Source organism: Haliotis rubra, unplaced genomic scaffold (genome assembly GCF_003918875.1).
Source record: "Haliotis rubra isolate DU_JTF1 unplaced genomic scaffold, ASM391887v1 Scf143, whole genome shotgun sequence".
NCBI lineage: Eukaryota > Metazoa > Mollusca > Gastropoda > Lepetellida > Haliotidae > Haliotis > Haliotis rubra.
Window position 1 is genome coordinate 146,634 of NW_025765370.1, and position 27,561 is coordinate 174,194.

A 27,561-nucleotide genomic window follows, 5' to 3' on the forward strand; every position below is an offset into this window, starting at 1 on the left:
AATTTGACGAAAAACTTTAAAATGGTTCTGTTTTGATCTTAAGGTGTTTAATAGCTGGTGTTAGAATTAAAGATTTTAGTATCGGGATTCGTATCGTATCGCAGCTTCAGTGCACAATACTTTGGCAATATATCGTCGAGACTAAAATTTTCTATCGTGATGTATCGTATCGCAAGTTGTTTGCCAATACCAGCACTACATCATACCCGTATTCTAAGCTGGTTCCCGGCTCCCTTTGCGCGCGCTAACGTTCGACAAAGCGATATGCGAGACGGGGCCCAGCTTAACCCGTATTCATGGGTTTCAACAAGGAGGTTAACGTCCTATACCTGCATCATTTCGGGAACTGAAGCTGTGATGCCACGACCAAACTGTTTGCAGCGACAATACATCCACACAACTCACTGCATCGTTGAACCCAGTCGTTCCCCATATTTTAATTCTCGCTTAACCCGTGAAGATCTGAGTTAGAATTGATCTTCAGCAACCCATGGTTGTCGTAAGAGGCGGCCAACGGGATCGGGTGATCAGGCTCGCTGACTTCGTTGACACATGTCATCGTATCACAATTCGTAGATCGATGCTTATGCTGTTGATCACTGGATTGTCTGGTCCAGGCTTGATTATTTACAGACCGCCGCCATATAGCATGAATATTGCTGAGTGCGGCGTTGAACAACCAACTAAGCAACCAAGCAACCAAGCAATTCTCTCTCGACATGTTTTGTGTCCTTTACGCACAAAATGGTGAAATGTGTTTAATTCCCAGTAGCAGATTACAGGTGTAAAACAGTTTGAAGAAATGAAAAATGAAATAAAGTCGAACATCATTTGTTTTTGACATTATTATACTGAAACGGCACCAACATACATTTTTCTGGTAGAATTAGTGGTTCCTTGAGTGCACAGTTTGAAGAAAAAAACCGGAAAAAACGTACACTCATAATAATAATTTCACATTATGAATAAATGTGTATCATTACTTTACTTTTAGTTGGACACACACGAACAAGCTGTTTATGACACAAGTATGACACCCTGTGTTGCTGACACAAGGTTTTTCACAGCCTGGCACCACACACGTAGCGCACACGTTGAAAACAACGCCAGTATAAGTGCAGATACCTTTACAAGAAAAGGAAAAAGACAATCACATCACTTTTTTTTAAATCATAAATCTCACCCTACACTGATCTAACATCTTATATAGCATTTTTGGCATTGATACAAGCGAGCCATGGCTACTGATGGTAATAGGTGATATACATTTCAAAATGTTGTTATTGTTATATGATTGAGTTTGGTATGTGTGCAATATGTGAAGCCCATTTCTGGTGTTTCCCGCAGTGATATTGCTAGAATATTGCTATAAGCGGCGTAAAACGAAACTCATTTAGACAAATTTAGAAACATAATCAGAACGTATCTGGGTTACGAACCCACGATCACAAGTTTCTGGAACACCTAAGGGAATTAACTCTGTCGATGCATTGCGACACCAGAGACGTTATGGGCCACCTTCATCTTTTCACCTGATTTTGACCACAAATTATCAGCTTTTGTCTTTTTACATGAAACATTATGTGGAATTCCACTTTTAGCCGATATTCTGCTAATTATGTTGGTACATATTCCTGTGCGTCTGTATGTATCTAGTGGAGACAGACAGGTAGACTACAGTGAGAATACCACAATGTTGGTTAATTTTGTACATTGAATCCCCCAGATTGTCTCCCTTGAAGAAGGGCTATGTCTACTGCCAGGCCTCTTTCATTGTCACCGATTTCATTTGGATCGAATCCGTCAGCTGGTGCGTCAATGTGGTCCATATCGAACATTACGTCATCAGGGGAGATAATTACAACATCCTCAGTGGTCGCTGACGTTTCGCCAGGGAGAGTCAAAGGGTCAAGGTCAAACATTATGTCAGCACTGTTCGAAGTTTCTTGAACGATGTCTTTTGCTGCCTGCTGGTCCAACGACTGAAGGTCTAGGTCAAGATTAGTTTTATATTGACCGTTACTGCATGACTGATCCAACCCGTTAGCGTGGGAACTGTACACTTGAAAGTCCTCTTGATTTGCCGACCCGCAAATTGGTCTCGTGACAGAAGGTGGAGGCGGCAGAGTGGGGATGAAGTCGTTTATATCATCATTTGACAGTGTGACGGTGTCAACGGTGAAGCGACCAGTTTGAATAGTCCCAGTGTTGTCAGCGGCTGCGTCAAGAGTATCATCCAGCTGTGACGTAGGGAACTCATCATTTGATTCTTCTAATCTTGACGCACAAGCTGAGGGTCCATGGTAGTCGTCCATTTTGAAAAAGCCGTCACCAACTTTCAACGTTTCAGAAGAAGGGTTTCGCGGTGGTTGTTTACCTGCAGGCGAAGAGGTAATGTTGTCCCTTTGGTAGAGTTGCGATGAAGCCAAAGGCCCAGCTGCTGGAGCAAAGGGGTCCATTGTGAATATACACCCACCTTCAGTGTTGACTATCTTGTTCGGGGAGAGTTCAGGTATGGGGGGAATGGTCAGCACACCTATTGATTCTGCCACCTGGGATTGTGGTGGCGGCGGAGGTGGAATCCGCGGAATGTCTTTTGGTGGGGTTCCATACGGACTCAGAGGATCCATTGAAAACACCTCCAGATCTTCGTTCGGAACAGCAGATGTACTCGGGATATCCACAGGACTTGTTCCTTGTCGTAACCCTTGATTTGTGGTATTTGTTGAGGATCCCTGTGCAGATGTCGCGGATCGTTGTTGGTGAGGGGATAAAACGCATGTTGGTCTTTTTCTTCCCTCTTCATCAGTCTGACACGTCTGTGTCCCTTCTGTTCTGATGGAATGTTGGCCTTTGTTACCACCAGCGTACTGGTTGCTTCCTCTTGAGGACGATGTAGCAGACAAGTAAGATGATCTCCCAGCTTGATCCTGATGTTCTCCGGAAATGCTCTGCATCCAGCTACTTGTTGACTGTGGGCATCCCTCCTCACTTGGTCTGGACGGGCTTCTCAGCGTGTCCCTTAATCGCTCCAGCTGTTCCATCACAAACTCTTCCAAAAGCGGAGTCGTGGGTTGGTTTCCACTCGTCATGGAAGCCCTGCCGCTTTCAGACATTGTGTTAGATGCGTTCTGAAGCTGCTGTTGGTGCTCCAGGGCTAGAATAGCTTGGTAGAGAACGCTTGCAGTTGGATTAAATGGGTTGATGGATGCGCCCGAACCAACCCCAGATCTTCTTGAGTATGCAGGTGACACTCTTTGACTGTCCACTGAGATGAGATCGGCTTGAACCCCTACGTCATCAAAACGCTTCTCCGCCTTGTCTGAGCTGTCCCTGGAATTAGCCTTGGTCCTTCTGTTGGATGGGGAGCTTGACGTTATGTTGATGACATCGCTCTTTCGGAAACTTCCCTGCACAAGAATTAAATAATCTGCTATTATTTAAACAGACATTTTTAGTGATTTTGTCTCATTAACGTAAAAGTTCCATAGCAAAGGAAATTATATATCGAAAGGAACGTGAAAATGTAAAATACTCAAGTTAACATTCCGTGTTTCATGGCAAATGTATTCAAGCATGCCAGTGCAAAGGAGTTGAGTTAAAGTATAGGAACTGACATAACGATAACATGAACGTTCATTTTATTTACCTTTCTTAACACAATGGTGTCATTCATGTGCCATTCTTTACAGAACTGCCATTTTGAGGTGAAACCTACCTTTGCGGCAGAGCTACTTGGAGAGCGCATGGTGGTAGATTGTGATGGAATTTCTCGACGTTGCACATGACCTTTACGCCCCCCTCCGAGCATCTTGGACAAAACTTGGTCACTCTTATGGAGAGCCGACAGGGCAAAGTCCACCTCCCTCAGAGCCCGCCGACCTCCTGGTGACTTGGGCACCACTGTCACCTGGTTGATGTCACTGAAGTACAGAGCATCAAGGTCAAGGTCGTTGAGGGACACGGCGTTCGCTTGAGCAGGGGGGCTGTCTTCAACGTCGAACACCGAGCTACACTTCGACAGGGTGGTGAAGTCGACTATGGATTCCTCCTCTTGATCCTGCACTTGAGCCATGCTGATCACCTTGATGATGTTGGAGGACTGGGATGTTCGCTGCGCCCAGGGGATGAGGAACAGGATTAGAGCTCCGGCCAGAACTGGGATGCCGGCAACGTGGAAGGCGACGTTGTAGCTGCCGAACGCATCGTACATGAAACCTGTCAAGATGAACATATGGTGAACGTAACCTGTGGTGTCGACATTATTGTAGTGAATATGTGCCTGTATACTATATATCTGTGAATATATATCTGTATATGGTGGTGACAAAAAGGGTCATGGATTCGAACCCACGATCATGGTTTCAATTTTCTTCTTCATTCAAAACGTCAACATTTTATATATTGTAGTAACTGGTACTGGTCTTAACCTCACCTCACTGCAGAAGTGGGCGAGTGTGTGGTTGAACGATTTTGACAGTAAAAGGGAAGAACGACATGTGGGACGTTACCTAATAGACAGACAGACAGACATACAGTTTTATTCAGTAGTTATTATATTTATCTCAAGAACAACTCTGCAACACGTTACCTGCAACGGGTGGTCCTAATGTGAATGTGATAGATGAGGTTCCAATCAGAAAGCCCCACGCCAAAACTGCCTTGTCAGAGCCCACCAGTGAACACGTCAACAGCGGCAGCAGAACGACGTAGCAACCGTCTACGAGGCCGATAACGATCACGTAGGCAGCCAGGCCTCCAAACGACGTGATCAGCGGCAGCAACATTGTCCCCGCACCAGTTATCACCATAGAAAGCTGATGCATGTGCACGCGGTCGAGGAAGCCATATTGGACGATCTTGCCGAACAGAATCCTGCCGGTTGCCGTGACTGCTCCCAGGATCATGACCAACATGGAACCCTGTTCTTGTGAGATACCGTTGTCTACTGCGTAGGATACCTGAAAGTTTGAAGGTTATCACACCATTCCTGCTTATAGATTAAAATACATTTATCTTACCTCGCACAGAATTGTCGTTTTCTGATTGGCTGAGCCAATCAATGTACCCCGCTCACAAGCGAGTAACATTTTCTATGTTACCCGCTGGGAATGCCGAACTGTGGGAATTCATTTGATACATCGTGTTAGTAGTGTTTTGGCTGTTGTCTGTATTGGCTAATTGCCTCACTCAGGTACTCCTTATAAGAATCAGATACCCGTGCTTCAAACAGTTCAAAATTAACATTGAGGTATTCGGTAAGATAAATACGTTGTTCACTGGTCCCTCAGAGCCCATGGGTTGATGTACCCTCTATGTTTGTTTCTGTTCCCTGAGCCCGAAGGGCTCCATTGTGACTAGTGAACAAAATTATACCCTGTGAGAAATTGAACCCGGGTCTTCGGCGTGACGAGCAAACGCTTTAACCACTAGGCTACCGCACAGCCCCTATACCAATTTGACTTAAAGTGAGGCTTAGCGTCGGGATTAGACTAACAATACATATCGGCATGCGTGCGTTCGTGGAGCACCTTGTACTAGCTCAGACTAATATCTGTTTTCTAATGACATCCCACAAAGACAACATGTGGCAGTTTCACATGTATAGCCCACTCAGTCACAATTACGGAATCAGAGCCGTGACTAGTCACTGGCTTATTCCTTTCCTGCCGAGCCCCAGGCAAGGTAACAAAAGTACCCCTTTAAAGTCGTTGGTATGACGCTCCATCCACTTGACCACGGAGGCGGTCTAATGTGACATTTACATATAGGTGTTAATATTACTGGACTATTGAAGCGGGCCTCTGATCAAAACGAGTGAATTGGGTTTATCGCCGCTTTAAACAGTATTACAGTTATATCAGGTTGTGTGAGGGGAAAGGAGGCGCAAGTGATGCAGGTCACTGGCGTGAGACCCAAAACCACGGGTAAGGTGCTGACAACATAACTGGGCGAACGGGGATTCAAACCCACAACCAGGTATGGGAACCTAAGGGACGCAACTCTGCAAAGCGAATAGTGGAGTCAGACTGGGCCACCTATGCTCCGACAATGTCAGCGTGTCACATACAGTATTATAAACAATATTCTAGGCAGAACATGCCAGACAACGTATTTGTCAAAACACAAACCTTCAATGAAAATTAAGACCGAACCATAGTATTACAATCCTATATAATCAAGTCTGTAACCACGTCCCACTCATGACTACCACAACTAAAACAAGTCACATCATAAAGTGATGATAATCAATCGTGGATTATCTAACCTGTCCCACAGATACTCACAAGATGGACATAGGGTATGTAATACCCGAACATGACACAGGTGACTGCAGCGGTCCACACAACAAACACCCTGTTCTTCCATAGCTTCAGTTCCTCCATCAGCCTCCTCAAAGGGGACGCTCGGATTTTCTGGATCGGCGTCTTCTGTCTCCCATTAATCGGCCGGATGAGGATGTTGCAGAGGACAGTCAGGGTACACGTTCCCGAGAAGAACCTGAAGGTGTTCCTCCAACCGATGGACCTGACCAGTGCCTGGGCTAGAGGAGCTGTGATGAGAGTTCCTGTGGAGCTTCCGGCTGTCATGATGCCCACTGAGATACTGGCGTACTTGTCAAAGTATTCTTGCCCGATCGTCATGGTCGGGGTAATTGCCATGCCAGCTCCAATGCCATAGATAACGGAGAAAGAGAAGAAGAGGGTGGAGAAGGAGGTGACGAAGGAGGAGGACAAGATGGCGACGGCGCATAGTGTTCCCCCGGCCATCATCACTGGTCTTCGGCCGAATTTCTCGACCAGCATGCTGACGAAGGGTCCAACCGCCATGGACAGACCATAGGCCACAGATCCTACCCATGCTGCGGATAGAAATAGGAATTAGGTTGGCAGATACATTTATGTACGGTTCTTTGTCTTTCGCTTGGGAAAATCCGATCTACAGCTGAAACGTTCCTGCCAAAACGCAAGCAATTGATCAATTGCAAAATAATGTATAATGAAAAATATACAAGGTTAAGTCTACTTCTACAAGTACCACACAGTGAGTGAGTAGGTGAGTGGGTTTAATTTTACACCGCCTTTAGCAATATTCCAGCAATACCACGACAGGGGACACCAAAAATAGGCTTCACATATTGTACTCGTTTAGGGAATCGAACCCGGGTCTTCGGTGTGATTAGCAAACGCTTTAACCACCAGGTCACTCTACCGCCCCAAGTACCACACATGAAAGTGTAACAACACCAGGGGTGGAAATACCCCATTGCCCGACGTCCGAGTCCAGTGGGTTTTTTTCTGTCGGGCAAGCAAATTTGTATATCACACTGTACCGGTTTCCAGTTGACTTACCAATGTTAATTATGTTGTTTATTTAAAAAATCAGCAAGAAAAACGGTCGGTATAGTGGGAAAATTATCAGGGCAAGTGATTTTACATGTGCCACTGTACGGGAGTACACTATCAATTTTAAAGTTATTTCCACCCCTGAACACCATCAACTACATTTCACTTGACTCGTGAAGCTCGGTGTCTTTGGCCTAAGCAACCCATGTGCATTGTTGTCTGATCAAGTGGTCAGGCTTGCTGACTTTGTTCACGGACGTCGTCGTAACCATTTCCATGCCCAGCATATTAATTAAGTTTGTCAGGTCCAGCCTTGATTAATTACAGACCATAGGCAGATCCAGAGGGGTTGGGGTTTCCGCATCCCTCCCCCCTGAATTTTATTAAATGACCATTATTGAAACTCGTGAAACGGGTTGAAATGAACTGAGCAGCCGCGCAGCCGTGAATCTTTCGACTAAAACGCATTTATGAATATTTATAAACGTTAGCTCATGTACAAGGACAGCTTACAAAAGAGACGAAAGGAATCCCTGGAAAATGTATAGTTTTGTCACGTATGGTCATTTTTTTCATACAGACCTGCCGTTCCTTTTGTTGTCTTGAAGTCTTCAATGAACTCAACAAAGAAAACCCCAAATGCGTGCAGTATACCCAAAATCAGGACTTGAGTCATCCAAGAACATACACAGACAATCCACGCCCATTTACTGTCCTTAGGGAACCGCAAATCGTTCGGTGCATTTGAAAACGGTATTTCATCTTCTGGATTTGGTATCAGAGCTCGTTCTGCCATCGCCGACGATTGACCAAGGGAATGTTTTGCCAAGATCAGAACTGTATGCAGAATTTAACCCATGTTATGAACTTCCAACAACCGTGTGTGGCGCGTTGTCATGGAACATGTCAAATGACGCAAGCGTTGTCGTATTACGTCATCATGTTATGACGTCACAAGTATCTACCGCATTCATTTCTTGCATGTGCTTCCATTCATTGATGTCTATTTAGAATTTACTACAAGGAACACTGGATACGAAAGTGAAGAACATATTTAGGAGATAAACATCATGTGTTGGCCAATTTCCGGCGTCAGCCGGAAGTTTCAAATGTCCTCTTCACACTCTATACAAATGACTGTATATCTCATTTATCCTCCTGTTTGAATTTCAAAATTGCTGATGATGCCGCTTTGGTTGGGTTTATTCGTCAATCGGTGTTAGAGTATAGGAGAAATATTGATGCGTTTACTTCATGGTGCAAAGATAAATTCCTCTCCCTGAACATAAACAAAACAAAGGAAATGATAATTGACTTCCGAAGCAAAAAAAACCCCAAAAACAAACTGAAACCTGTGTGTATTGATGGACAGGAAGTAGAAACAGTAGAAGAGTATAAATATCTCGGTACTATCATTGAAAATAAACTTCCATGGAAATCAAATTCACATCCTGTACATAGGAAAGCACAACAGAGGCTTTTTTTCTGCGAAAATTGCGATCATTTAATGTAGACACTAATATCTTAAAATTATTCTTCCAAACATTCATTAATAGTATTTTAACTTTCTGCTTTCATGCCTGGTATGGCAATCGTCCTCTTACACAGAAAAACAAAATTGTAAACATATCCAGCAAAATTGTGGCTTAAATTTCGAACCTCTATCTCTTCAGTATGAGTCAAAAGTTAAGAAGAAAGCTCTAGCCATTCAATCGGATCCATCACACTTTTTAAATGAATGTTATGAACTTCTGCCTTCTGGTCGCCGTTTCAAAATCATGCATTACAAAACTAATAGAACTTCAAAATCATTTGTCCCATATAGCATAAAACTTCTAAATCTTCCTCCAAAATTGTAAGAGTGATTATTAGATCTATATCATGAACTTTGATTATGTTATAACTCAACATTATATTCTGATTAGCTTGGCATTGTGTATATATACTTTAAATTATTTGTTGTTATATGCTTCTATTGGCTCTTTGAATGCAAGACAAATTTCCCCTGCGGGACAATAAAGTTTATCTTATCTTATCTTATCTTATATTCCCGTGCGTCAGCCGTCGGTTCAAAATGAATTCCCGTGTTTCAAATACTCAATAACACCCGGAAATTGGCCAACACATGATGTGTATCCACATTGTAAGCACAAAATTAAACCAACAGGTCCACACACGTTTTTGTGTCTGCACTCATTGACATCGAGTACGGGTACAGCAGTGAAATGTCATCAGCCGGCCGTTTCGGCTGTCTCTCATTATCTGGAACTGCTCATATGTGACGTCATTCAGACTTTATGTCACAATATGATTTGAATGACGTCATCACAGCTGACGACGTAACAATCGTGTGATCGATGTTTGTATGTATTAGTACGCAGCGAGTTTCCGGGAATCGAATACCATTCGATCATGTTTTTCAACTAATCAGATTAACGAACACGGTGAATTTTGGTTTACAATTGTTAATAACTATCAGCTGTATCTTTTAAAATGACGGTACCTAAATAAAATTACAGTTTGACACGAGTTATTGCAGTTGATGCAGGCGAGGTGAAATGGGGCTAACGTCCTGTCTAAATGATTACACTTATTTTAGCAACGTGTATCTCTCTTGCACACACTTCTTTCAATATCTTCGTTGATAACAAACGAGTCTGTGTGAGATGAAGATGTATTTGCAGAATGTTCGACACCAACCCGATTAAACTCTGCTCATTAATACAATGTCAGTTGTCAAGCAACAGTTAGCTTCATATGTCAAGTGATATCTAAAGAACAACAACATATCCCATATTGTTTATTGTGAAAAAGAATTTAACGCGCAGGATTTAAGATCTTTGACGTGACGCCCCAATGCCCTAGGATCATTTTCTTTTTTACCTTTAGCGTTCGCCTCATCACTCCTGATACCCGAGTTAGATTTTATACATGGGTATACAGATTGTGATGTTTACGCTTTTACTGTGATTATACCGGGACGGCGCAATATATGATCCTACATCAAAGCTATAAATTCCAATTTCTTTATATCTAGATATCAAGAAAGATATATTCTTGAAAGAATAGTTTATGAATTACAGTTTTATAAGTAATTAAATAACACCACTAGTCTTGTAGAACTGCAAAAATAAAATATTGACGTTGATTCTATTTTAACCAATGAGCGATCAAGTTGACGTCACGTGAGTTTTGCCACTCAACCACATGCGAAGGAAAGCAAATGGTCAGAGAACTTACAGACAGTTCATGCAGAAAAGATGAATCGTTTTGATGGCAGCTTGAAGTATTGAGACAATATGCAAAAGGGAGCATCTTGTCCGAGATGTCAGCACACGTTTGCTGTTAAGTTTCGAGGTGTGCAGTCGCAAGTTTTATCCTCCTCTGTCGTGTCGGCTGCTGTGCCAGCCATTTTGCTGAACTATTACGGTCCCGCCTGATGATAAACAAACACTTTGACACACGTTTCTTCAGCACATAAGGCAATGCCATTTGTGACATATGGATGTGCTGGTTACCTTACTACAAACTACACAATATTTTGTCAATAAATTAGGTACACTGTGGAATGTAAGTTCGTTGACAGCTTATAAATGAGTGAAATATTTCTGTTTCTCAAGCAGTCGACTCCTATTTTCGTGCCTGCGTTCAGTATTGTTGGATGTCGTAAATATTTAGCATAGTTGCATATCTCTTGATTATAGCTAATTTTGGATGTTTTATTAGGGTTTTCAAATATGCTCTGTATGTAATGTTTGAACACATATGACACATACCACACAGTACTCAATATTTTTAGTATGGAACATTGCATGGATTATTAATTGTTTTGGGCTGTTGTTTGCTCTCTCTGATTCATGATGGGAACCATAAGCATAAATAGATATTAGTGCTGGTTATCGCTGACAATTTGCCAATCGATAGTCAGAGCTCAGTAATTGATCTATTCCACCACAAAAGCTCTGCAGATATGTACCCAAGCCAAAATCTGAAAGCAGAAACTTACCCAAGGACCGATCCATTCTGCATTGCGCTGTTTTCTTGACCAGAACTCTCATACTGTTGTATTAGATACATTTGATAGCTTTACATAAGAAATGACCACACACAGTAACAAATAGTTTGCGATGCACAACACCACTTGCAATAAGTTGTACAGGAATTACTACATACCGTTTTGGTTTTGGGTTGTGGAATATGGACTCATCCACAGTTAAGGGTACCATTTGGGTACTTTTCTGTATACAGAAATGTACCTGGAGTACACATCAGCAGTACCTGTACCGACAACAACCCCTTCAGTGGCTATAACAGAACACAACCATAACATTGTACCAACGAAACAGTTACGATCAAGACAGAAAGGATTCAGTCAAACCCCGTTTACTCGGACCCCTTATATCTGGAAACCCTGCCTTCTGGATGATTTTAAGATGAAACGAAACTTACTTTCTGTAATTGTACTTGTTTAGCCGGACCCCAAGCTTCCGGACCCGGACAGAGAATTTTCAAACCATTCCCATAGATTTCCATTGAAAAAATGATCCTGTTATCCAGGCGGAAAGATCTCTGCGCATGTGCATGTGCATATGTCACGTCAGTACTGTTTACCACATAGCTAAGTGTATTCATTGTTAATCTCTTGCCTCGCTATCCGGACGATTTCCGAGTGTAACCAAAATGTCCAGGTTAAACAGGATTCGACTACTTCCTTTTGAGACTTGAACCCATGTATGTTATTTACAATGCAGATTAACGAGTCCGGAAACTGCATCAGTTGTTGTTTTGTCTTGGTTTAACAAACACAACAATACGAAACAGAATTTCCAAAGTTATTAATTTTGGGATTTCATTTTTATGAATATCGCATAGTCTTCAGAGCTTATAGTTACTTTGCAGCTTCTTGAGGGAAACAGATCCAGTACTTTCTCTCTTTAAAATTGCATTAACTGAACTGACAAGGAAAGCCAAGGTAGATACTTGTGTTCAGCTCAATTAGTTGTTTACATTCTGTCTGTTTTAGATCATCGAGGTATTTCACGCCAGCCCTTGCTGCTGAAGTGTTCCCATACATTTTGTGAGTCTTGCCTCTTGAAGTTGGCCCGTGACGGCAAGAAGAGCATCACTTGTCCGACATGCAAGGTAGGTAAAACTTCATCCTCGATAATCTCCAGGGTATACGTTACGATCACTCTCCACTATACCCTGGATGCATCCAGGGCTTGGCCCGATGATTTTATTACCTCCCTTGGCTGGTTCCGCATCCTCACAGTAGCCAATCAGCTAAGCCGCCGTGACATCCGCAGAGGCCCAGATAAGCTGCCTATCCAGGTAAAATACGCATAGAAAATTTCCAATTAAGCATTGAAAAATAATTGTTGCGTACCAATTACGCATTTAAAATGTTAGATACACAAAAAGTTTAAAACAAATGTGTACGGAATATATTTATAAAAATACGCTTGTGTAATGAAAAAGACATCGATTGTTATCAAGTTGTACTGTTAGTATAGGACAAATGTTGTACTGTCAGTATAGGCTGAGTGATTTTTTATGAAATCATTTCCATTATAATTAAGTTGGTTTTGATTACCGCCTCGTTTTCCATTGACTGCTAGTTTACAGTAACATCGGTAAAAATGTGTGAATTTAAATGGCTTCCGTATTTTACCCCATTCCATGTGCGTACAACTTCTGCTTACCACGTTCATGAGGGTCCATATAACCTTAGTGTTGGTTATATATATTTTACATAAAAACTGTTATTAAAATTACACAATGCTAGGATATATTTCTTTGGGTTAAATAATAGTATTCTGTATTATGTTTTACTGATGACTGTGTCAGAATTCGTCCTGTTATATTATTGTGCATGTTTGAACTTGATCGCCGGGAAACATGCCTGCGTAAACTTACTCAATGGCATATACTTAGGTGAGTAAAATGACTGAAATACGCACATATGTGAAAGCACTTGGTAACAGAAAAAGAAATACCCACTCAACATTCATAATACCAACTCCCAAAAAATACAGTGGGTACAGTACCCACATGAGCTAAATCTTATCTGGAGCTCTGAGGCTACGTTTGTCTATATGCTCAGTGCACTTTTGGAGACAGTACGGGGGGAACCCTGATTTATCAGGCTACTCCTATGTGTCGCGGGATCGGGGTTTCGGTCTAGAACCGCCGAGCTTTGGCTCCGTGGATGCTCTGAACCCCGTCCCGTGAGTAGCACCGACCTGGGCTTCGTCACTGGTAGGGCACCGATTTCCAGCGCCGGTAGTTCAGGTCTCGGCCTGATGTCTATCGACCCCTTGACCAAGAAGCTATCGAGTGTGCTGGGTGTGTCGGTCACCTCGACGCTCCGAGGTCTGTCTGAGTGCTTGGGATACCTTGATTTATCAGGCTTCTCCCATGTGCCTCAGAACCAGGGTTCAGGCTTGTACAGTGGACAAGTCGATTTGAGCTTCGGCTCTTTTCGCTACTCTGAACTTAACACTGAGTAGGTTCAGCCTTGGGGCAAGTGCGAGATAGAATTGCGGCTGTGTTGCTTCAGGTGTTGTCCATGTCGAATACCCGAACCGTTGGAGTTCACCTGCCAGGGGGAAGCCTGCTTCCAGCAAGGCATCCGGGACAAGGCCTCCGGGACAAGGCCTCACACTCTACCGTCAGTCTGCCATTCTTTCCCCTTAACAGCTCAACGAGCTGTATGCTCCACTCGGCGCATCTCTCAGCTCTGCTGAAGGAGCTGGTGGAAAGGGGAAAGAGCCCCGGTGATTTTTCATCAGCGACTCTGGGCGGCATCTAACGGAGGTCAACTCTCATCTGGCTAGGGACTGCATTGTAGCTGTGCCAGCCTTATGATGAGTGCGGTTATGGGCCTATGGCGCCCGGGACTGTTTCGAGGAATACGGAAGTCTGTTGAGCTTCTTGTTAATCCCTCAGGTGCCCAGGCACCGGCAAATGTTATGTTGCCAACTGCAGGGGTTTACTGTATTCTGCTACAAACCCCAGTAGAAGTGTGACACATGCCAGTGTCGGCTTCCGGGGAGACGACGAAAATACTCTGTGCCGAGGTCCAGTCTCTGCTGGGCAAGGCAACCATCGAGGTGGTTTCCAATGGTCACGAAAATGTGGGGTTTGACTCCATTTATTTCCTTGTTGCCATTAAGAACGGAATGTTCAGACCCATTCTCATCTGAGAGCTGAACAAGTTAATAGAGGTACTGTCCTTCAAGATGGAGACACTGCGCTCAGTGATCTCATCTGTTGAGACAGGGGATTGGCGCACGTCAATCGACCTCGAGGTCGCGTACCTCCTTGTTCAATTGCACCCTGATTTCAAGATTTACCTTCGGTTCTTCTTCAAAGGTACGTGCTACCAGTTTTGTGTGCTCCCCTTAGGCTACATTACGGCGCCAAGGGTGTTCACCAAATTGAGGTTTATTACAGCCCAGATAGCCAGATCGCAGCTAGTGCCGGTGTTGTCACCCGTACCTAGGCGACTGGCTCATCAGGGTTTTAGAATAACAGTTGAGTCTGGGAACCTCACGATCAGTCTTGGTCACTCTTACGAAACTGTGCTGAATTGTCAACCTCACGCAGTCAGATGGACAAACGTCAGGCATCTATTCGAGCGACTCCTCCTGGAGACACCGTCGTTCTCAGTCCAGCCAGATACATCCCTCCCGGGTTGGTGCGATGTTCTGGGCGACCTGCGGTCTCTTGACGACGAAGTCACAACCTGCACATCAATGTGCTGGAATTGACAGCAGTCAGGTTGGTGTTCGATTTTGGTTGAGAGCCTTTTGACCTCCACAATTCCCGGGGTACTCCATGGCTATTTCCACGTTTCACACCTCGTTGATGGTGCTCTGCCTAGCCAGCACCCTCTCGTTCAGCGCTTCATAGCTGGCATGAACAGGGTTCGACCACCTCAGCGGCTACCCAGCCCACCTTGAAATTGCCAATTATCCTCAATTGGCCGTCTGGCCGAGACTTTTCAAGTATATCGTCTCTCTCACTTCACTTGTTGACGTGGAAGACGGCTTTACTTGTGGTGGTGAGCTCTGGTAGAAGGGTCGGGTACATCCATGCGATACCCACTGACCCGACACTGACAGTATTTATACTGTTCATGTCCGTATTCGCCTCCCAGATACCTACCACTCTCAGTTCTACATCGCTTTCCGAGTGACTGCTCATATCGAACTAACACCCCTTACCCAGCCTTCCACACCGGGGACCAATCTTTCGATTGCTCACCCGTTGGAGTGACTATAACAAACGAACGAAAGGGATCTGTACGGGTACCCATGTGTTCTGTTTGGTGGAGTGAAGATTGGGGACTCTGCTAGCAAGCGGATTTTATCTCGTTGGGTTGTTATTCCTCGCCGCGTGTTTAGCACGAAGCGGGGAATATAGTATTACGCTCTGTTCGTCCGTCCGTCCGTACGTACGAATTGGAATATCCTAAGAACCATTCACTAGATTCTTTTCATAATTGGTACCTAGGTTCATCACAGTATAAGAAAGGCCCAAGTCAGGTTTGGTGACCTTGACCTTAATTTCAAGGTCACAAGGGGACTTTAATCTTTTACCTGCATGTTAAGCTATCTCAAGAACCGTTCACTGGATTTTCTTCATATTCAATGCAAAGCTTTTTCTAGGGAAGGCGCAGGGCCCAGTTGATTTTGGTGACCTTCACATAATTTTCAAGGTCATGGCGACACTTTGATGATTTCAGCATGTAAACCTGCATGTTAAGCTATTCAAGAACCGTTCACTGGATTTTCTTCATATTTGAAACCAAGCTTTATCTAGGGAAGGCGCAGGGCCATGTCGATTTTGGTGACCTTTACCTAATTTTCAAGGTCACAGAGACACTTTGAAGATTTCAGCATGTAAACCTGCATGTTAAGCTATCTCAAGAACCGTTCACTGGATTTTCTTCATATTCAATACAAAGCTTTATCTAGGGAAGGCGCAGGGCCCAGTCGAATTTGGTGACCTTCACTTAATTTTCAAGGTCACAGAGACACTTTGAAGATTTCAGCATGTTAACCTGAATTGTCAGCAAGATATTTCAAAAACAGTTCACTGGATCTTCTTCAAAGACTTTCAAGACTTGCCTCAAATGTTTTTCAAAAAGCAATTTCTTTAGTACTATTTTTGCATATTTCATACACTATGACGTTCATGTCAAAGTCAGTCTTGAAAACATGTGTGTTTGAACACCTAAAGAGCAAGACATCAAGAGAGGTTGACTGGTCATGTTTTTGTTGACATTTAACTTAAACTTTCATTACTTTATAAGTTTGATTTGATAATTTGCGGCGGGGGATTATGTCACTTTAGTGACATTGCTTGTTATAGATCTTTCAATTGCTCACCCATTGGAGTGACTATAACAAACGAACGAAAGGGATCCGTACGGGTACCCATGTGTTCTGTTTGGTGGCGGGAAGACTGGGGAGTCTGCTAGCAAGCGGACTTTATCTCGTTGGCTTGTTTCCGTAATTGTTGCTTACAATGCTAAGGTTTACCTTCGCCCGAGGGGTTGAAGGCAGGCTGGGTAGGGCAGATGCCGCTTTGTTGACAGTACACAGCGGCACTGCTCAATAAAGATATCGGTTCTGTCGCTCTTTGGAGCCGGCAGAACGCTTTCATTATCGACTTGACACGCATTCTAAGGATCGTGCTCGGTTCGGTCTTTTGGTTCTCTCCAGTGGAGAGTGTCCTGCCACCCTGGCCAAGTTAGTAACTGGTCATTGGTATCGGTTCTGTGTTCAATGTCGATATGGTTCATATCACTACATCGTATAAGCCTTACCACCCTTTCGGGTTGGTTTGGGTGTACATACGTCCCTTACGTCCTCTTCACTTAAAGGCAAGAGAGGGCGGGGCCGGTTTTGAACGCTATAACCAGTCATATGCTATTAACCTGTCTTGTGATCGGAATTGGTACCAAAACACCCCCACTTCCCACACACACCACACACACACACACCACCCACCCCACCCCACACCCCCACTGTTTGGGTCATGTTTGGTATGCCTCTCTTCGAGCCGCATGTCACGTGACCAGGTTAGTGTAATAGTGAGCCAACACATGTTTGGCAACACTTTTCGCTATTCAGGGGATTTTTGTATGCTAAAAGTTTTTTCCCTCTTCCCGAGACTTCGGTATTTGGGAGTCTGTGTTAATCAGCATGCTACCAGTATTGTGTAGTTGTTACTGAAGGATATTACCAGTGTCGTGTATTTGTTGCCGTAGGATGTTACCAGTGTCGTGTATTTGTTGCTGTAGGATGTTACCAGTGTTGTGTATTTGTTGCTGTAGGATGTTACCAGTGTTGTATATTTGTTGCTGTAGGATGTTACCAGTGTCATATATTTGTTGCTGTAGGATGTTACCAGTGTCGTGTATTTGTTGCTGTAGGATGTTACCAGTGTCGTGTATTTGTTGCTGTAGGATGTTACCAATGTTGTATATTTGTTGCTGTAGGATGTTACCAGTGTTGTGTATTTGTTGCTGTAGGATGTTACCAGTGTCATGTATTTGTTGCTGTAGGGTGTTACCAGTGTCGTGTATTTGTTGCTGTAGGGTGTTACCAGTGTCGTGTATTTGTTGCTGTAGGATGTTACCAGTGTCGTGTATTTGTTGCTGTGGGTGTTACCAGTGTCGTATATTTGTTGCTGTAGGATGTTACCAGTGTCGTGTATTTGTTGCTGTAGGATGTTACCAGTGTCGTGTATTTGTTGCTGTAGGATGTTACCAGTGTCGTGTATTTGTTGCTGTAGGGTGTTACCAGTGTCGTGTATTTGTTGCTGTAGGGTGTTACCAGTGTCATGTATTGTTTGCTGTATTTGTTGCTGTAGGGTGTTACCAGTGTCGTGTATTTGTTGCTGTAGGATGTTATGTTATCAGTGTGTCATGTACTTGTTGCTGTAGGATGTTACCAGTGTCATGTATTTGTTGCTGTAGGATGTTACCGACCTGCCCCAAGGGGAGACAGGTGTGCGGCACCTCCCCAGCCATTACTACCTGTCAGGGTACCTGATCTGCAGCCAGAAGGCTTTGCTGGAACAGTGAGTACTAGACACCACATCACTAGTTCTGTGGAAAAAAGTGAAATGATTTACAATCAAAGTGTTCCTTAAAACAAGTACAGATAATTGTGTCAACTGTAAATCACCAGATCATATAAACTATCGGTGATTCTTGTACCATGTTTCCTGTAGTGGGGATCTTTGAGGCTATTAACTGTAAAATGCTACCACTGTAAGATGTCTGATCATGTGGACATGATCAGTAGTGAAAAGGGGAGGTGGGGTAGCTTAATGGTTAAAGTGTTCACTCATCATGTTGAAGACCCAGGTTCGATTCCCCATATTGGTGCAATGTTTGAAGCCCATTTCTGGTGTCCCCTGCAATGATATTGCTGAAATATTGCGAAAAGCAGTGTAAAACTAAACTCATTCACTCAGTCAGAAAAATCTTGTAAAACTCTGATCGATTTCAGAAGAACTCATAAACAATTTTATATATCTTTATGAAACTAAGCATACACCTCAAGCAAGTGCTGAACAGGTGCCTTTCAATATTCTGGACTTATAATTAAAATATCTTCTGCTGTTACTAAGAAACATCTTCTGCTTTTACTAAGAAACAGCTTCAAATGATTTTTAGGTTTTTGTTTGATGCCAGACCTTGTATTTTTTCCATGAATCATTGTATTATGCAAGGAAGGACAATTTACAATCATATTTCCACAGAAAGATTAATTGTCCATAATTATGATCTTGCCAGGCTGGCGGAGGCTATTGAGGATTTTGTCCTGTGTTGTGATTATATTTCTGTAATATTACGAAAGGCACCATCAAACACATTCTCTTCCCACAGAGGTTACTTGTCATATCTTACACGAACCTCTGTTCTAATACAGCCCTTTCATGGTGCGAGTTTTCAGGATTTGTGATTGGTAGCAATCAAATTTAGTTGTGCAATCAAAAGTGATCATTCTCAAGGTCTCGGTAATTTCCGTATGCTTCGGGAAAACTAGAACCTCTTCCCCTGCACGATGCGCAAACATTTCTTCTGGACAGAACTCATGTAATGGCTGATCAATGGCATCTTCACGAACAAGCTAGCCATTAAATGTCTTGCGTGTCACATCAACACAAGTTCCCAGCAGAGGAGGGATATTTGTGGCCCCATATTTGCTTGCATTAGTCAAGTTGGATCTAAGTCGATGTAAAACGTGTTCTGATTAGATAGAAAGAAGGGAGACAATTCCTGTTGCAATTTTTGGCTGCTAGGGGATTTTACGAGAACTGGGAAATATGGCCGTATTAGAACAGAGGTTCGTAGGAAGATATGACAAGTAACCTGTGTGGGATGAGAATGCATCAAACAGTGTTGAATATGTTTCTTGTAACAACCATGTGATGGTTTTATGTTTATTCTGAATCATTGCTGTAAGTAGAAGGTGTTTCTAATTCTGAAAAATTACTAATTTTGTCTACAAGGACATGATGCTGTTTGTCATTATGTAACTTGTCATTCCTGAATGAACAGGGAGCTGAGTAGGATGACGGCAGCTGGTATGGCTTCTGTCAACAGGAAGACTGCTGTGGCAGAGGCAAAAGGTACGTCAGACAGTCACATAGTTTCTTATCATTATGGGAAGTCTCTGCTTCAGTTTGACACTAATTGCTGACTTGTGTCATCTAGCGGCTTTGCACCCGTGAAGGTCCGGGTTAGAATGAACCTTCAGTAACCCATGCTTGTTGTAAGAGGCGACTAACGGGATCGGTGGTCAGGCTCGCTGGCTTGGTTGACACATGATATCGGTTCCCAATTGCGCAGATTGATGCTCATCCTGTTGATTACTGGATTGTCTGGTCCAGGCTTGATTATTTACAGACCGCTGCCATATAGCTGGAATATTGCTGAGTGCGGTGTAAAACTAAACTCACTCACTCACTCTAGTAGCTTTGGTGGGGTAGCCTAGTGGTTAATGTGTTAGCTTGTCACACCAAAGACCTGGGTTTTGTTTTCAACATGTGTACAATGTGTGAAGGCCATTTCTAGTGTCTCTTGCTGGAATATTGCTGGAACAAGTTCAAACCGATTTATGGCCATTCTTTTCACTCAGTACAAGCAGATAAATGAAATGTTAGCGCCAATGTAAAATTTACAGAGCCACCTTTCAGATTAGGGTCACTGGTGTATAATTCTGTTATAGCATGTGTATTCTGAAAATGTTTGCAAAGTTTCCTGAGTGTCATCTGTTTTAAAAAGTATTGGCTGCCAGTTGTAAATTTCAGTCTCCATGGTGACCAAATCAGTGGTGATTTTGATGCCATATTATTTGTTAAATAAATGGTAGCAACAAATTTTGGATAATTCGAAGTATTTGAAAATTTCTGTCATAGTAAAAGTCATTCCATGTATTTATTAGCCAGCATCCTGTTCCATGCAGAGATCTCAGCACTGTTTACTGTTGTAAACCTCTGAAAAAGAATGGGAGTAACATTCTGTTTGAAGCATGGCTCTGGTCTGCCAAATAGTTTTCATTAATTCTGCTATAATTATACCCATGAAGATCCGGGTTAGAATTTATCTTCAGCAACCCATGCTTGTTGTAGGAGGCGATTAATGGGATAGGGTGGTCAGGCTCGCTGACTTGGTTAACACATGTCTCGTATCCCTATTGCGTAGATTGATGCTCATGCTGTTGATCATTGGATTATCTGGTCCAGACTCGATTATTTACAGACCACCGCAATATAGCTGGAATATTGCTGAGTGCGGCGTTAAACACCAGTGAAACAACCAATCTGCTGTAATTGAGTATGCTCATTATCTGTGTTGCAGGCCGTGTTTGCTGTGAGTGCAGGCTTAACAGAGCCACATGTAAATGTGTGAAATGTGACTGTGTGATGTGTGGCCTCTGCTTTGACAAGGTACGGGGATGTGGCTTCCAGTGTAGACAGGTATAGCGTAGTGAAGGCTAACATGCAGCCCTAGCATGTCGTTTTGTCTCACTGGTAAGGTTACTCATACTCCATTGAAAATCTACGTTACCATTTTGTGTAGCTGTGATTCATTCAGCACTGTCTTGACTGTCATATTGATGGCTTGTTAGATAGTCCTGCACCTGGACTACAGAATATCTGCATTGTAAACATTACAAAAAGTCCAGCTGTGAGTCAGGATCAGAAAAAATGCCTTCAATATATTTAATTTTATTTAGGTGGAAATGTAAAACCTGGCGTGCATTGTGTGTACATACAGAAAAACACATTGAAGTCAGTTCACACAAAGAAATATATCAGAAATATGAACTCCACAGACTGCGTGTGTAATCCTTCACACACAAGTGAGTTCAAATATTACTGTAGCATCAGTATGAACTTCCCAATTGCAGACTGTGGGTCCAGTAGCCTAGTGGTTATCCTTCAGCGCACAAGACCGGGTTCGAATCCCCACATGGGTACAATGTGTGAAGCCCATTTCTGGTGTCCCCCGCCGTGATGTTGCTGGAATATTGCTAAAAGCGGTCGTAAAACCAAACTCAGTCAGTCAGTCTGCCATATAGCGCCTTCACACTCAGACACTGTATACAGCAATGCAAACGAGTGACCTAATTCAGCACAAAAGGCAACACAGACCCAGCCAAGGCTCTTATTAGGTCGGTAAGCAGTACTCCTTTAGTGGACATTGAATATTTTTGGGCTTGTGGAGACATAAACAAAAGGATAGCATAGTTTGGCTAGCCAACTGCCTCTGAATCTCTTACAAATTATTTAATTTAGTACAGAGCAACATGTGCTAATGGTTTTCCAGAATTTAACACCCTTTCTTCATGGCCTCAGTGAGATGGCTGCAATGAATCATAAGCTACAGTATTGTGTTCAGAATGTTATGTTATTTCTTGTGATAAACTTCATGTGCAGGAGGGTTTCTGCACAGGTTAATTTTGTGGTCAGTTCAGAAAGACTGCCATGGAATTGTTTTGCCGTTTTGCTTATTGTTGCATACTAATATTTCATATATTTAATTTAATCTTGATAGCTGAAGAGTAAAATGGTCCAGATAGTTGTGCTTACTATGGATGTTATTGTGTGTGGAACAATGTTTCATTAAAATATTCAAAGTATTTGGATAAGGAAAGTATTTTTATTGTGGGAGATGTAGTGATAGTGACATGAGTTATGTTTTCAAGCAGTGTTCATTCTAGTTGCCTAAAAGCTAGTGCAAACCGGGCACAGGAGCAGCCAAAACATCAGGTTGTCTTTAAAAATGGCAGGATCAAGAATAAATATACCAAGAGATATTTTCTTTGAGCAAACTGTCAGACATTACACTAGGCACATATTGACTGCAGAGCAGTTATAAGCTGCTATTGTTTGCATCTCTGATCTTCGAGGCCGTGAATGGAAGTTAATGATACAAATTTATGCTTGTTTGAATTGTCGCATAAGTTGTCAATTTCTGTAAAAAAATTTAATTGAAAAAACCCGACTGCTGCAAATTTTTGCAACCGCCATTAATTTGATGATTACTTGCATGAAGTGCAAATCAAATACCTGAAGGTGTTGCACTGTTTGGTTAATTCTTCTTCTTAACATGACATGTTCAAACTTTGCATTGCCGACATAAACGCTGTGCTAGGTCGTCAAATGTTTGTTACATGTGTTTGACATTGCTAGATGAATTTAGGTATGAAGCCACGCTTTCACCTGCAGCCTGTCATTTACAATTCTTGTCCTAAATAAAATAAACACATTTAATCTGCATTGTAGAATGAACACTGCTTGTATCTATGAAAACATCTAATAATGTATGATAATGAGATTTCAGCTGAATCAGCAATGTATGAAAGAGAACTCCATGTAGTGATGATTGTCTTGTAGGTACACTCCTTATCCAATACTCTGAAACAGCACCAGGCGGCAAGACTCGCTGATGATGACAACTGGTATGAAATTTGTTTGGTATGCTTGAAGGACAGAACATAAAGCTAAGTAAGAAACACAAGCATAAGTAAATATTCCATTGGAAATGCTAAGATAAGCAAGATATATTCTATATGCAATCCAGAAATTTTTCTTCATGGTTTCTGTGTTGCTTCAGAACATTTTCTCTTTTGTGTAAGGTACGTGGCAAGCCTATAGAAAATAATATATTCCTTATGTTGCAAGCCCTTTTGAAGATGTGTTCCCATTATGTAATCTATTTAAGCTACATGTTTGAGGACATATCCCCCACTATGTAAGCTACATGTCAAGCCTATAGAGTATATTATGTTCCCAGTGTTGCCAGCCTGTTCGAGGATGTCTTCCCGTTATGTAAGCTACATGGCAAGCCTATAGAGAATAATGCATTTGCCATGTTGCCAGCCCAAGATATCCCCATTATGTAAGCTACATGGCAAGCCTATATGGTATATTATGTTCCCTATGTTGCCAGCCTGTTTGAGGACATCTCCCCACTATGTAAGCTCCATGGCAAGCCTATATGGTATATTATGTTCCCTATGTTGCCAGCCTGTTCGAGGACATCTCCCCACTATGTAAGCTCCATGGCAAGCCTATATGGTATATTATGTTCCCTATGTTGCCAGCCTGTTCGAGGACATCTCCCCACTATGTAAGCTCCATTGCAAGCATATATAGTACATTATGTTCCCTATGTTGCCAGCCTGTTCGAGGACATCTCCCCATTATGTAAGTTCCATGGCAAGTCTATATGGTATATTATGTTCCCTATGTTGCCAGCCTGTCCGAGAACATCTCCCCACTATGTAAGCTCCATGGCAAGCCTATATGGCAGTGTTCACGAATGGTGTTTCAAAGTCACAGGACATTGGGTCCTGTAAGTTTCAGATGTCTGTCTGACCCATTGAAAATGCACAGGACCCATGGAATAAAATTAAACACACATTTCAGATTTAATATTTTTTATAATTGGTATTGAAATTATTAACAAACATAAGATTTATAAACAGCAAACAAGTGTCACATGTCACATAAAACAACTTCAGTCAAAGTCATTGTGAAATATACAGTCAGACACTGGGGCCAGCGGGTTGTAGACTTCTGTCTGACCGTTGGCGAATCTGCTGGATTTGTCAGAGGGTCAGACGCTATTCGTGAACACTGTATGGTATATTATGTTCGCTATGTTGCCAGCCTGTTCGAGGACATCTCCCCACTATGTAAGCTCCATGGCAAGCCTATAGAGTATTTCTGTGATGACGACGATACAGCTATATGTTCCCGGTGTGTGATCATGGGCGACCACAAGGAACACTCAATCACCTCTATGGAAGAAAAGGTGTGTGCTTATGTTTCATATCACCTGGTGAATATGAAAGTAGGAGTGTTATATGTGTATTAGATATATGTATGTATCACAGGACAAAGCTATAGGGATTGCAAGGCCTGTGTAAGCTGCCAGTGCCAGTAAGCTCGATTCCGATTCCCTAAACACCTCCTTGTTTATATACTACCCATCAAAAGTTTAGACTCACTTGTGTAAATGTAGCCACTTACTTCAGTCAGCTGTTCTAAACTAGATTTTACAAAATATTCCATTCAGTTTAAAGGCACTGTTTCCACTTGAACTGATGTATTGTAAAACAAATTCGTAACATGGAATAGATTGTTGTCATGAGTTCAATAAATTCATAAACTCAGTGAAAATTGGCGAATTCTTAAGAAAACTTTACACCAATTTAAGGCATGATCCTCGTGCAATTCACCTGGATAAGCTATGCAGTTAGTTCCCCCAAGTTAGTGGAGAAATTATATATGTATACATAAGATATAGTGAGTGTTTTAAGTGAGTCTAAACTTTTGATGGGTAGTGTATATCCAGAAGTAAATGATTACCCAATTACAGATAATATGTTATAGTGCCACGATTTTACGACGGCTAGACAAAATGTAAACATTTGCTTGATCATTAAGAGGAAGCTCAATTTAGGTGTCCCCTTTGGGATATTGCAGGAATGCTAAATGGGGCGTAAGACCATACCCAGCTTATGTGCTGTTAGCAGTGTAACAAGGTATAAGCTGTGTTGTAAGAAATATGTCTCCGTCGGGATATTGCAGGAATGCTAAATGGGGCGTAAGACCATACCCAGCTTATGTGCTGTTAGCAGTGTAACAAGGTATAGGCTGTATTGTAAGAAAGGTGTCTCCGTCGGGATATTGCAGGAATGCTAAATGTGGCATAAGACCATACTCACTTGCTTATGTGCTGTTAGCAGTGTAACAAGGTATAGGCTGTATTGTAAGAAAGGTGTCTCCGTCGGGATATTGCAGGAATGCTAAATGTGGCGTAAGACCATACCCAGCTTATGTGCTGTTAGCAGTGTAACAAGGTATAGGCTGTATTGTAAGAAAGGTGTCTCCGTCGGGATATTGCTGGAATGCTAAATGTGGCATAAGACCATACCCAGCTTATGTGCTGTTAGCAGTGTAACAAGGTATAGGCTGTATTGTAAGAAAGGTGTCTCCGTCGGGATATTGCTGGAATGCTAAATGTGGCATAAGACCATACCCAGCTTATGTGCTGTTAGCAGTGTAACAAGGTATAGGCTGTGTTGTAAGAAAGGTGTCTCCGCCATTTTTCCTTATCCTGACTCATGCTCTTTTGCTTGTCTTCTTCTTCTTGCAACATAGTGGAACACTTGTATCTCCCTAATTGAAGCCCCTTCAATTTAAAATCACTAATTAGTATTCACCACGAAGTTACCTCCTTTCCACAAGCTGAACGAGGGCTTCACCTCTACCCATGTGCCTCACTCTTCTTCTTCTTCCAGTGAGCTGGACGCGAGAGCTCTGTGTCTCCTAACACACTATATCCTTTGAATTATATTTAGTTAGTTACCCTCGTGATAGACATCTATAGAGGTTTAGCTAGTATCCTTCAACGATTATATATTGATATTTAGTCGCTTTTCTACAGTTTATTCACGGACGCCGTGGTTTGTTTCAGTGGATTACGCTGATGAAAATTCTGTACTATTGCAGATTACGCTTTTTATGCTGCTGCTGATCCGCCTTTAATATGATGTACGGCGCCATGTTTATTATATTCACATTGCAGTTGCGTACTAATTTATCCAATTCTACCTTTTATTAATATTTACTTTGGCGCTTGGCACGCATTGCAGCAGATAGGTCGCTGTGATGCAGAGTCTAGTATGACTGATACACCGAAACCCTCGCCAGTCTACTGCTGTTGGTCGACTCTCCCGCGGTGGTGTTCCGCTAGAGTGGTGGAGAGGTGTGGACGAGTCCGCCATCTCCAAGAAGCATCCTGCTTCCCCAGACATCCCATCGCCGCAGCAGAAGACTAGAGGGTTTTTCTACTACATCTCAACAACCGGTGACCGCTCCCATCGTTTTGGGCCTGTATGATGATCAGCCGGTCATCATACCGATGTACATCAAAGATTGACCGATGTCGGCACAGATCAGCATGCAGCCTGATGTACCAACGCAGATATGCGATGATCGCCCTGAGGGTCCCATCATTACCAACACTCAACGCAGACGCCGCGACACCCAGGGCAGCGCCGACCTCTGAGGGAAAATCAACGGTCTACTAGGACTTTCAACCGAGATTGTTCCAGCCGATGACCTGACTCTACGATGATCAGCTGATCATCATCCCCGACGACGCCACAAGAAACGACCGGTGATAGCTACAACGACATCAGCAGAGATCACCATGCAGCCTGATGCCTCTACACTGATGTCGGACGATTTTCCGTGGACCCTCCATTAACACCGCAGATAAAGCACCGACGCACTCGCCGCAGACCATCCCAGAAGACATGATGCGACAAATTATGAACATCATGGAGGACCAATATCTGCGTAGCAGGGTCCGAAGTTTTCGCCGGGAAGGCTCCAACGTGACAGCACCCCAGAGGCACCCCCGCCAACGAGCAGCCAGGACGATGTCACCTTCGCTGGGAAGTCACGGACCACCTTGACGGCGACCTAGATGTACAGCTCTTCGCTGGCGGCCTTCGCGCGGGCGAAAGGACCTAGATGTACAGCCTTCGCTGGCGAAAGAACCTAGATAGTACAGCCTTCGCTGGCGACTTCGCTAAGGCAGGATAGATCATCACCTTATGCGCGTTTCATCCCTAGATGTGGACTCGACCATCAGACATCACGGAAG

At 42.9% G+C, this 27,561-nt stretch overlaps 2 protein-coding genes across 2 annotated transcripts in view; one reads left to right on the forward strand and one right to left on the reverse strand.

Annotated features, from left to right (window-relative positions):
- Positions 1-1,135: 1,135 nt before the first annotated feature.
- On the reverse strand, positions 1,136-8,256 carry LOC124269203. Its single transcript, XM_046704215.1, has 5 exons — positions 7,929-8,256; positions 6,288-6,862; positions 4,592-4,961; positions 3,719-4,218; positions 1,136-3,410 (listed from the first exon to the last, which is right to left on the reverse strand). The coding sequence occupies exons 1-5, from the start codon at positions 8,140-8,142 to the stop codon at positions 1,701-1,703; spliced, it is 3,369 nt and encodes a 1,122-aa protein (XP_046560171.1). The 5' UTR covers positions 8,143-8,256; the 3' UTR covers positions 1,136-1,700.
- A 2,292-nt stretch (positions 8,257-10,548) lies between these two features.
- The window catches only part of LOC124269257 (RING finger protein 17-like), an 89,837-nt gene continuing 72,824 nt past the window's right edge, over positions 10,549-27,561 (forward strand). Inside the window, exons 1-7 of the mRNA XM_046704268.1 lie at positions 10,549-10,703; positions 12,370-12,488; positions 18,337-18,440; positions 19,930-20,000; positions 21,232-21,320; positions 23,274-23,338; positions 24,552-24,696. Of these exons, the coding sequence (XP_046560224.1) occupies positions 10,646-10,703; positions 12,370-12,488; positions 18,337-18,440; positions 19,930-20,000; positions 21,232-21,320; positions 23,274-23,338; positions 24,552-24,696 (651 nt within the window). The 5' untranslated portion in view covers positions 10,549-10,645. The remainder of the gene's footprint in view (positions 10,704-12,369; positions 12,489-18,336; positions 18,441-19,929; positions 20,001-21,231; positions 21,321-23,273; positions 23,339-24,551; positions 24,697-27,561) is intronic.

Bases quoted from the DNA above. Each gene is read 5' to 3' on its own strand.
- LOC124269203 (XM_046704215.1), bottom strand. From the start codon at position 8,142: ATGGCAGAACGAGCTCTGATACCAAATCCAGAAGATGAAATACCGTTT. The intron at 6,863-7,928 runs GTCTGTATGAAA...TTCTATCCGCAG, and splicing joins GACAACAAAAGGAACGGCAG to CATGGGTAGGATCTGTGGCC. The intron at 3,411-3,718 runs GTAGGTTTCACC...ATTCTTGTGCAG, and splicing joins CAAGTAGCTCTGCCGCAAAG to GGAAGTTTCCGAAAGAGCGA.